General features: G+C 37.6%; 1 protein-coding gene across 14 annotated transcripts in view; it reads left to right on the top strand.

Annotated features, from left to right (window-relative positions):
- MGA (MAX dimerization protein MGA) overlaps positions 1 to 12,060 on the top strand; it is a 170,929-nt gene that overhangs the window by 130,147 nt on the left and 28,722 nt on the right. For all 14 annotated transcript variants that reach the window (XM_045059502.1, XM_045059501.1, XM_045059504.1 and 11 more), the window contains exons 10-12: positions 9,108 to 9,334; positions 10,436 to 10,612; positions 11,212 to 11,284. In XM_045059502.1, the coding sequence (XP_044915437.1) occupies positions 9,108 to 9,334; positions 10,436 to 10,612; positions 11,212 to 11,284 (477 nt within the window). The remainder of the gene's footprint in view (positions 1 to 9,107; positions 9,335 to 10,435; positions 10,613 to 11,211; positions 11,285 to 12,060) is intronic.

Genomic DNA, 12,060 nt, shown 5'->3' with positions numbered 1-12,060 from the left:
GCAGATATATAGACACTAGATCAAGCACGTGAAAAGATGGTTGTCATCAGTCATCATTAGGAAAATGCTTATTAAAACCATAAGGTAGCCCTCCTCCCTGATCAACAGATAGCTACATCTTCTGGTGTAGTGACAGCTGTGTCCCCAAGACAGGATGGGAAAAGTCAGTGTAAACAGGTATCAGAGGGCCTCCTTTCAAGGGCAACCTGGGCTATACTGAGGACCAGATTGTTTTCTGCAACTTTAACCCTCACACCCACTCTTCCACCTTTGATGCTACGGGTAACATTGCCATGATTGACCGCTTTGCCAGACTCATTTCCTGTTACGAGAATAAATTTGGCTACGGTAACTGAGTGGTAGACGTTATGGTCTGCATGGCTTCTAAGGAGTAAGAGCCTCCTGGACCAATAGCTCCAGCAAGATCTAGAAAAGAGAGGTGGGGAATCCTTGCCCCAACTCATCCCCCAAGATGCTGAGAATCTCCTGCTGTCTGTACAATTTCCACCTCTGATCCCCCGAAGAAGAGGAGGGGCTTAGGGAATCACTACCATGTTATATACTGTGTTATATATATTAAAGCCTATTGTACCCAGCCAGAAAAAAAACCTACAAGGAGATCCTACCATATACCACTAACTGGCTAATGTTACAAAGAGTGACCATCCCAAATGTTGATGAAAATATAAGCCTTTGGAACTCCTGTGCATAACTGGTGGGAATGTAAAATGGTACAGTCACTTTGGAAAACAGTTTGCTAGTTTCTTAGAATGTTAAAAATATGTCTGTCAAACAATGGAGTCATTTCATTTGTATGTATTTACTCAACAGAAGTGAAAGTGTATGTCACATGAAGTCTTATACATAGGTATTCATAACTGCTTTATCTGTAATAGCAAGAACATTGAAAACAACCTAGGTGTTCATCAACAGGTTAATGGATAAAGACATCGGTATAGATAGAAACAATGGAATCTTACTTAGCAAGAAGATGAAGAACTATTGATACACACTCAGGAACAAGATCAATCTTAGAATAATTACACTGAATGATAAGCACTTGGCTTCAATCTCACCCCCTAAAGTTAACATTTTTATTACATCTGTGTAAAAAAGAAATAGAAACTAATACATAGATTAGTGGTTGCCTGGACAATGGTTAGGATGGATGTTGGACTCAGAGGGAAAGATGGAGGGATTACAAAGAAGTTACCCAATTACAGTTACAAGGAATTCTTGGAGGTGTGATGGTTGCCTTCACTATCTTCATTGCAGTGATGGTTTCACAGGAGTATATGTATGTCACAGTTCATCATGTTGTATATGTGGTACTAAATTTATCAATATATTAACTGTAAAAAAAAATAGGTTTACTTATATAGGAGTATTGAAGGCTGTTGAATACTGAAAAATGGAATTTATTGTACAATCTATGTTAAAGTTTTATATACCTTTACGAATGGGTACCGTGTTATTTAAAATGATGTAGAATATTTCAAAACACATTAACAACATGAAAGAAATTTTATATCAGGAAATGCTGTAAAGCTGATGAAAATTCAACATCCATTAAAAAAATATATATATTTTTTAAAGTTTATTTATTTTGGGGCGCCTGGGTGGCACAGTCGGTTAAGCGTCCGACTTCAGCCAGGTCACGATCTCGTGGTCTGGGAGTTCGAGCCCCGCGTCAGGCTCTGGGCTGATGGCTCAGAGCCTGGAGCCTGTTTCCGATTCTGTGTCTTCCTCTCTCTGTGCCCCTCCCCCGTTCGTGCTCTGTCTCTCTCTGTCCCAAAAATAAATAAACGTTGGAAAAAAAAAAATAAAGTTTGGGGCGCCTGGGTGGCGCAGTCGGTTAAGCGTCCGACTTCAGCCAGGTCACGATCTCGCAGTCTGTGAGTTCGAGCCCCGCGTCAGGCTCTGGGCTGATGGCTCGGAGCCTGGAGCCTGTTTCCGATTCTGTGTCTCCCTCTCTCTCTGCCCCTCCCCCGTTCATGCTCTGTCTCTCTCTGTCCCAAAAATAAATAAAAAACGTTGAAAAAAAAATTAAAAAAAAAAAAAAATAAAGTTTATTTTGAGAGAGCGTGCACACATGCAAACAGGGGACAGGCAGATAGAGTGTGGAAGAGAGAGAGAATCCCAAGCAGGCTCCATACTGTCTGTGCAGAGCCTGTCATGGGGCTCCCATCTCACAAACCGTGAGATCATGACTTGAGTCGAGATCAAGAGTTGGACACTCAACTGACTGAGCCACCCAGGCACACCTCTGTTTTTATTTATTTTTATGGTGATAGAATGCACTCAACATAAACTTTACCATCTTAACCAGTTTTAAATGCACAGTTCAGTGGTACTACATATGCTCACACTGTTGTGTAACAAGCATTATCACTGTAACTTTTCTTATGTTTTGAAGCTGAAACTGAACCCTTTAAAAGAATAATTCCCCATTTCCCTCTTCCCCCAACCCCTGGCAAACACCATTTTACTTTTTGTCTTTATGATATTTGGCTACTTTTAGTACTTAATCTAAGTGTAATCATTCAATATTTGTCTTTTTGTGATTGGAACACTGGACATTTGAATCTAATAATGTAACTCTGAAATCAGATTCTCCTCCTTTCCCAGGGTTTGTTTATTTTGTTACTGCTTTTGTTTTGTTTTGATTGTTGTAGGTAGTCTGTGCTAATGATCATCTTGAAGTATATGTAAACTTGTGTTTTCAGATCTTCTTGAGCCTTTTTGTTGGCATGCATAGTCACTATCTAATTTTTCTTGTATTTGCAGTTGATTTTGAATGTCCTTGTCTTTAATATCTGGCTCTTCAAAGGGGAAAAAGTGAAAATTGATGGGGGTGAAGGGTGCTGGTTCCTTGGAAGTCACTTAAGACAGAAGAGGAAGGGCTTGCAGTATTGCAGGGAGGTGCAACAATAGTGGCTGCCTACCTACCTCTTTGCACCTCTGATCAGAAGCAATCAGTGGTCAGAGCATAGACCCCTGATGGAGGATAGGGCTCTCTTTGCCCACTCTGACTCCCTCGAGCTTTGTGCAGGCTACTTCAGGAACACACGTGCCGCTGCCTGCTAAGTGACTAGACACGAATGAAGAGATAATGAAGATGGGGAATGGGCAGTTGCTACTGTGCTAAGAACTGAAATTGACCACAGTTAAGGACCATTTACTGTCCCAAGTCTTGCCTCGGAAGTTGCAAGCCTCCAATAGACTCTAGGATTTCAGAATAGTTACATTAGGCAGATTTTGCCTGTGCAGTTGTTTATAAATGGGCAGATTTCCTGGTGCTACCTGTTCTTTCATCTTCCCAGAATCCTCTCAACATCCATTCTTTATTTTTTTTAATGTTTATTTTTGAGAGAGAGTGAGCGAGATTGTGAGCGGAGGAGGGGCAGAGAGAGAGAGAGACAGAGACAGAATCTGAAATAGGTTCCAGGCTCTGAGGTGTTAGCACAGAGCCCGAAGCGGGTCTTGAACTCAGGAAACGTGAGATCATGACATGAGCCAAAGTTGGACGCTTAACCAACTGAGCCACCCAGGCACCCCTTAACATCCATTCTTGATTTTCAGGGGTGGGTAGCAAGTGAAACAATATTATAAAGATGTCACTTCTCATTTTTATTTGTAATTTCATTAAATCTAATCAAAATCTTGACAGAGTTTTTTATGTGAAACTTGAAAAGCCAGTTCTAAAATTTATATGGAAATGCAAAGGACCTAGAGATAGCCAGGGTAAAGCCAGGGTAATCTTGAACAATGACAAGGTGGCAAAGTTTGCTGTATTGGATATCAAAACTAATAAAATGACCACATGTAGTACAGGGTGATGCTGGCTTGAGTATAAAGTAAATAGGTCAGTAGAACAGAATGGAGAGGATACAGTGGATTCAGATATATATATATATGGACACTTAATTTGGAGGAAATGGCAGAGGAATATGGAAAGGATGATCTTTTAAAACTGTAGTAGCCTCATTGAATATCCACATGGGAAAAAGCCAAAACTTTATTTATTTACTCATTATACATAGAAATAATGTCTGTGAGATTATAGACCTAGTTGTGAAAAGCTAAATAATCCAACTCTTGTAATATGCAAGAATATATGTATGATCTCACATTAGGAAAAGATTTCAGTATAATAGAAGAAAATAATCATTAAAGATTAATACACTGTATTAGTTAAAAATGAGGAATTCATGTCTTTAGGATGTTAAGCAAGTGAAAATGTATGGTACAGTGAGAGAACAGATATTTGCAATATCTGACTAAGGACCTATGTCCAGAAAATGTAGAGATGTCTGTATATTAATGAGAATTAAACAGTCCCATAAAGAATAGTCAAGGGGTGCCTGGGTGGCTCAGTTGGTTGAGCGTCCAGCTTCGGCTCAGGTCATGATCTCTCAGCTCGTGAGTTCGAGCCCTGCATTGGGCTCTGTGCTAACAGCTCAGAGCCTGAAGCCTGCTTTGGATTCTGTGTGTCGCTCTCTTTCTGCTCCTAATGTCTCTCTCAAAAATAGACATTAAAAAAAAAAAATTTTTTTTTTTTTTAAATAGTCAAGAGTTTTAGAGGTACTTCATAAAAAAGGATGTTGAACATCTCATTCTTGGTCAGAGAAATACAAAGCAAATCCACAGCAAGATTCCATGGCATGCCTGCCAGAATAGTTAAAATTAAAATTTTATGATGGAAATGTTAATTGGTATAACTACTTGGGAAAATAGTTTGGCAATATTTTCTAAAGTTGATGATTCACATGCCCTAGATTTAATTGTTTGCAAAGTAATCAGCAGAAGTACTTTTTTTAGGATTGTTTGTGGTACCATGATTCATAGAAGCTAAAACATGAAAACAACCCCAGATATTTTAATAACATTAGAACGGATAATAGTATGAATAATCAGAGTAGTACATGACAGTAAAAATAATTACATAGGTAGCTGGAACAGCATGGTTGCATTTTACAAATAATATGTTGGGCGAAGAGGAAGTGTAGGCAGAGTAATACATCTCTGTGGTCACATTTATATAACTTTCAAAATCGGGCAAAATTGAGCTGTGATATTTAGGGGTGTGTTATTTGGCTTGAAAAAGGAAAGTGGAGAGGAGGCTATCATGTAAGTGATTCTCTTATGGAAAGGAATTGTGACTGAGAAAGGTCATGCAAGAGCTCCTGGGGTTGTTGGCAGTATTTCATTTCTTGACCTGTATAGTGTTAACACAGGTATATATTTGTTAATATGTTTTAAGTTGTATATACCTTGTTTTTGCACTTAATTGGGTATTACATTTCACAATAAAAAGGTTTAAAACACATACAAAAATGGAGGGAGAGGAATATAATATGCTGATTACTAGCATAGCAGTTTTCTAGGACTTCTGTATCTAAAACTGTTCATTTATGGTGCAACTGCTATGGTCCCTGCTAAGAGTGACAGGAGGTAAGATACAATTAAAATGAAGTCCCATGTCTAAGAAGTTACTGTCAGTTTGACAAAACAGGTATGTGGTAAATATATAGATACATATTTACTGTAATTATAAGTGCCACAGTAACAATTGTGCCATAATGTTTTAAGTGTCATGAAGAAAGGCTTATTGAGAACCTGGAAGACAGTGATAATGCTAGGAGACCTTGGTGAGGTAACATTAGGAGGTATTTGAATAGAAATTAGGGGATACGATACCACTTTTCTTGATAACAGGTTTCTGTTCTTGGCTCTGGATATATGCCATTCTGGTTCTCCCCTTAATTCTGCCTTTGGTAGCTCCTTTTCTCCTGAGTTTCAGGTGAAGGGTAGGAGGATCACTAGTATATTGTGAAGGGGAGTGGAGAAGTACTGTTATCTTGGATTCCAAGCTGTGTAAAGGAAGCAAGTGGACAGTGGGCTGATGAAGTATGAGGAATTGATTTGTTCTTTGTGGGGAGTCTGTCCATTTTCATGACGTCAGATGTAGTCTCTGCCATTGACAGTTCTGATTTTTTAAAGTTTTTATTTATTCATGTAAGGAATCTCTACACCCAATGTGAGGCACAAACTCACTACCCAGAGATCAAACTCACATGCTCTTGGGACTGAGCCAACCAGGTACCCCAGCATTTCTGATTTTTATTGTGTGCCCTATTTGATGATGTTGCTTGCACTTCAGTCTTTCATGTTCTGAACAGAACTGAACTTTACCCTTCCCAATCAGCTCCTTTTATGAATTCTCTTGTTTACAATAAGCACACCATTTTCCCCTTTGTCTGCACTTCAAATTTTAGAGTTGTCTTTGATTTCCATGAGGAATTAAGATATCTTAAAATATTTTAAGAAGTTTCTTCTGAACTACTGTGCTACCTATTTTGTAGCCATTTTCAAAAGAAAAAGTTGAAATGGAACCTTAGTATAATCCTTACTTACAGAGGCTTTAAAAATCCTTAAAGAGATTGAAAGCTGTCAAAGTCTATAGTGTTTGCCCTGAAGGCACTTTTATTTTTATAATAGAATTAATATGTGTATGAAATAATTAGCAACACTAAAGTTGTTATCAAATTAGTGGTATAGCCTTTGTAAATACCCGTTTCCATTGTGAAGGCATCCCTGGTTACCCTTTTGAAAAGTGCAACACTCCTCCCTCAAAATACATAGTCCTACAATAATAATCACTATACATTACCACTTATTTCCTGTCTGCTTCCCCCCCCCCATAAGCACTTACCACAACCCAGCATATTTTCCTTATTAATCTTGTTTATTGCCTGTCTCGCTGTCTTCCCCCAACTTAAATGTAAGCTCCATGAAGCCCAGGATTTTTGTCATTTTTGTTCATTATCGTACCTGCAAAATCTGATACATAGTAGACATTGAAATACATGAATACTTGGGTGTTAGAAGCCTTTGTGAATTATGTGATAAATGAATGAGGTTATAATAGTTGGATAATAGATGTTACCTGAAACTGGGTTTGCCTCTTGTTGGTTGTCCACCCAAAAGACACAACCAGGCCAAAGAACGGGGAAAGAAAAGGTTTTACTTGTAACAGGTAAGGAGAGCAGCAAGAGTATGTTTCCTAAAGTAGTGTCCACTCAAACAACAAAATTGGGTAAGTTTTAAGCTAAGGGCACATGCATATTTGTGGATGGGGCTTGACAAAGGAGAGTTCTGTATAGAATTGGGGTAAAAGTCATCCTTCATGGACAGAATCCAGGTCCTAGTTGATTGAAGCCATGAGGGTCAGCAAGGGTTGGCATCATCAATTCTCTGCTCCAGTTAGTCCGCTTTCAGAGTGCTCAAAGGGGTTTAAATCCTGCAAAAACAACTCAAGAATGTGCTATAGGTCAATGTTTACTTTTGAAACAGCACTGAGAATTTTACCATTGATACAGTCCAGCTGTTTCCTGGTCTGGTAGAGACCAGCTTTTGCATTCACTTTGTTCCCTTAAAATCCTTAACTATGAGGTTTTTGCGTTTCTTTGTAATTCCAACCCCTAGGAAATTCTGCCAGAAGTGTGCATGGACAAGTAATGCTGATATGGCATAGATCACAAAAATGGGTGGGGCCCTAAAATGACTTATGTTAAGAAAGCCATGTCTGTTCTTTTTTCCTCCGGGATCCCTGACCTTATCTACCTACACAGAAACAGCTATAACTAGCTAAATAATTGGGTCAATCACTTTCTAGCTCTGAAGATTTTATTCTGTTTTAATCTCTACATACTCAACATTTTGTGGTTATGCTCTCAATGATGTTAGCCTTAGGAACCCTTTAGATAGTTGTTTTTTAGGGGAGTCTTAATATTCACAACAAATATACTTTATGAAATCAGGTTGCAATTTCGATTTCTGCTTTATTATGAAAGATAAATTGAGCTAAATACTTGATTTAAATTTTTTTTTTAATGTTTATTTTTGAGCGGGAGAGGGGCAGAGAGAGAGGAAGACAAAATCTGAAGCATGCTCCAGGCTCTGAGCTGTCAGCACTCAGCCTGATATGGGGCTTGAACTCCTAAAACATGAGATCATAACCTGAGCCAAAGTCGGACGTTTAACTGTTGAACCGACTAAGGCACCCAGCCGCCCTGAGCTAAGTATTTGAATTAAATGTGAATGCTACTCAGTCACATTTTGTTACTGCAGGCAAAGATTTTGGATTTTAGGTTTGGAACCAGCTACATTCTCTCTGAGGACCGACCATTAAAATGCAAAATACAATTTTGGTTTCTCTACTGCTATCTTTGGGAATGGGAAGTTTGCTTAGAGAATAAAAGCTGGTTGCCTCTTAACCTAGATCCTCCATTTAATTTGATTAAGTAATGATACATGTTTTACTTTGTGTAGACCTTCTTGACAGTATGATTTCATCTCTGGTTTCATTGCTTTTCCATTGATCAATTTTTGCTTCTTTGCTGAGATCAGGCTGTCTTTTGAATACATGTTGTTACCAGAGGGCACAGTAACAAGCTGTGTCTCTGGAGCCAGATTGACTGGGTTTGATCCTGGTTCTGCCTCTTGTTGTTGGACTCCTGAACCTCAGCTTTGGCAAAATGGGAATAATAATGTCTCTGGGGCTATTGTGACAATTAAGTGAGCTAAAACATAATTAAGTGTTTAGAATAGGTGCGGAGTAAGGTTCAATAAATATTTGTTTTATTTATAAAATTAAAGAGTGTAGTATAGAATGATTTTTCCAGGATAACAGAAGGCCTTTTCTGATCATGCTAAATCTAATAGCATCTGTTAACTCTTCATTCCTTACCCTGCTATATTTTTTGGTGTGGTGCTTACCATTACTTGATATTAAATGTTAAATTTGTTTTCTCCTACTGGATTGCACACTCTGTGAGGGCAAGAACTTTGTTTTCCTCATAGCTACCTATGTTCACTCTAGTGCCTAAAACAGTATCTGACTTAAAATAGGTATTCAACAAATATTTGGTTAATAGATGAATAAATTAAGGTGTATGATGGCAACTAAAGATTTTTTTAGGGGGCATCTGTTAGGTTGTTTTCATGAGTTACTGCTTTCTGTGAGGTAGCACATTTTGTTTTGGCGGTGCCTGTGAACTTCTGTTGCCAAAGGCACCTGAAATCTCATTCTTCTTTTTGTTAAGCTATATGTGAAACAGAGCCTGAACAGCCTGTTCGACATTACCCGTTATGGGTGAAAGTAGAAGGTGAAGTCGATCCAGAGCCAGTTTATATCCCAACACCTTCTGTCATTGAGCCGATGAAGCCGTTGTTGTTGCCTCAGCCAGAAGTTTTACCTACTACTGTGAAGGGCAAACTGCTCACTGGAATTAAACCTGCACGGGCATATACTCCCAAACCCAATCCTGTGGTAAGCCCAGAGTTTCATCTTTTATTGCAAGCTACAAAAATTGTTTGTAAAGATAATGGATTTCAACCATATTTTTGGTTTATATTCTGTGAATCATTTTGCTTTCAAGTAATATGTCTGTGAGCCATCCGTCTTTCTGATTTAATCAGCCTAATTGCTGGCACAGAGATGTCATAAAAGTAGAGTGAATGGTAGTAATTCTTAAGGATAGCCAAATCTCTCTTCAAGAATATCATAAAAAGTTGTGGGTTTTTTGTTTGTTTTGTTTTGTTTTTAAACATGACCAGCAAATTTTTAAGGGAGAGGGAGAAAAAAAGCCTTCTGAAGAAACTTCTTATTCCAATAGTGTAGAATAATTAATTCAGATATACTACATATTGTTAGTGGGAAAGCATTAAGAAAAGTTTTAAGAAATAACTCATCTTTTTAAGGCTATTTTTTTAATATACAGGTAACAGTAAAGTTCAAGATTTAAAATAATTGTTGGCATAGGACTATGAAGATTGATAGGTCAAAGAGCTGATGGTTCTGTTAAGAGCTTAAGCATTTGTGATTATTAAATCCGTTTCAGTCTTCCCAGTCCATTAAATTGACGAAAGATGCTTTAGTACAATGCTATTCAGTGGTTTCTGTGCTGGTCTCAGTGCTGATCCAAAACTATTTGTTATGAGTGTGATGAAATACGTCTAGAAAATGAGAGTAAATATTTAGAAACTTAACAGCAACTTGATAGAGTAATTTTATGTGTATTAAATTAAATCTAATACTAAACAACTTGGGCTTGTATTTTGCGTATCTTTTGTTTTTCTAGAAACTTATTTTACAAAAGGATCAGTCTGTGTTGGACTGGTAATTAAGAAATAATCCTTCATTGCAGATAATTGGAGAAGTGCTACTCTAATGGAATGTCACATTTCTTGATAAAGAATCAAATCCTTTCTGACTTTCCAAGATACAGCCCATAATAACTGTACTTCTTAAAATTTGCATTTAAAAATTTCAAATGTTGTAACAGAAAGTTTAAAACATCCTTTTCCTTTTGGAGTCTAGCATATTTTTTTCCTCCAACATATGGAATGTTTTGTTGTATGGAATTTACAGATTCGGGAAGAGGACAAGGATCCAGTCTACTTGTACTTTGAAAGTATGATGACTTGTGCTCGTGTTCGAGTATACGAACGGAAAAAAGAGGAACAGAGACAACCGTCACCATCACCATCCCCATCATTACAGCAACAGGGCTCATGTCAGTCTAGTCCCGAGAACTGTAGTGTAAAGGTGAATTACTTACTGCATAATTTGTCTTTTTAAGTTCCGTTACCCTGTTGCTGGTATTAGAATTTACCTTGCTATCAGAATAATTTAGAATAATTCTTGGAGGGCAGAGAAGTCTTACATGATGTGCTTATCAATTTGTTTCTCTGTGTATCTGTTCTAGAGAATAGTCCCTTAAAGTTATTTAAAGTACTAGTCTTTCTGATGCTGAAGTAATTTTTAAAAGTTCAAACATTTGTTTTTTATTAAATTATTTATCTGTAATTACCTGGATTTATATCTTTCTGCATTAGTGAGTTTTCTAAATAACTGAAACTTGTTACATTAAACATTAAATAGTTTTCCTTCTTTACTGCAATACACTATAAAGTGTGGTGTAAATTTGATGACTCAGTCACTGTCACAGGACATTAGAGAGCAATACTTGTTTTTGCTGAGGGTTGTATAATATTGATAGTAATGCAGCTGTATATATAGATGTGAAGCTGTTGCCACTTAAAATCTTTCGCTGTTTCAGGCTTCTTTGAGAGATTTAATGTTTATGTTCTTGTCTCTATTGATAAAATTATGTGTTGAAGTATTTGTGTTATTCCTTTCTTTAGGAGCCTGATTCTGAACAGCAGCCCTTGAAACCAGTCACCTGTGACCTAGAGGATGATTCTGATAAATCGCAAGGTCTGTATGAAAATTAAGTCTCATTTTAGAGTAATTGTGGGGGGGGGGGGCATATACCAGAAGTACCAATCCAGAATATTTTTACCTACCCCTTTTTTTTTTTAAAAATAGATAAGTGTTTTCCTATTGTTTGGTCTGTTTATCACTCCTAAGAAAAATCATTCATGTTGATATGGTGGGTTGTTGCAAGAGACATTTAAGATGAGGTTTTTTAAACCTCTTTCCAAGCCTCAGCAACATTGGCATCATTATTGAAAATTTCCCTCAGGCTCTCAGTAGCTGCTACAGTGGGAGAAAGGAGGGAATATTACTGATTTATCTACCAAAGGCTAGAATTACTGTAATGGGAGGTAGTGGCTGTGGCATTACCTACTTGTTTTTAGTTTTGCTTCTTAACACTTCAGACACTAGCAGCAGTACTTCCCAACGATTTTTTTTAAATGGCTTGATATACAAAATGATAATGTTTTTATGCCATATTGAGATATGTGGAAAAGACTGCTGGGGTGGAGAGAACCTGCTTGAGAACACAACCACCTTGAAGTCTGAGGGGATCTATATCCTGACATACTTGTAATGAGCACATTGGTTGGGAGGCTCATGCTGTAGAAATCTAGATGTCTAGTAAAACAGACATCCAGTTAACATGTTGCTACGAATATAAGTACCTGAATTATCTGCATACAATGTAGAAATGGTGCAATCATATCTAAGAGGCACAGAAGTAATTCAGAAGTATTTGCAGTAGAAACTATAGGTAGACCACACTTTTTTTT

This window comes from Felis catus, chromosome B3 (genome assembly GCF_018350175.1).
Source record: "Felis catus isolate Fca126 chromosome B3, F.catus_Fca126_mat1.0, whole genome shotgun sequence".
Taxonomy (NCBI): domain Eukaryota; kingdom Metazoa; phylum Chordata; class Mammalia; order Carnivora; family Felidae; genus Felis; species Felis catus.
Note: the sequence above shows the minus strand (reverse complement) of the source record. Positions and strands in the feature narration are given on the sequence as shown.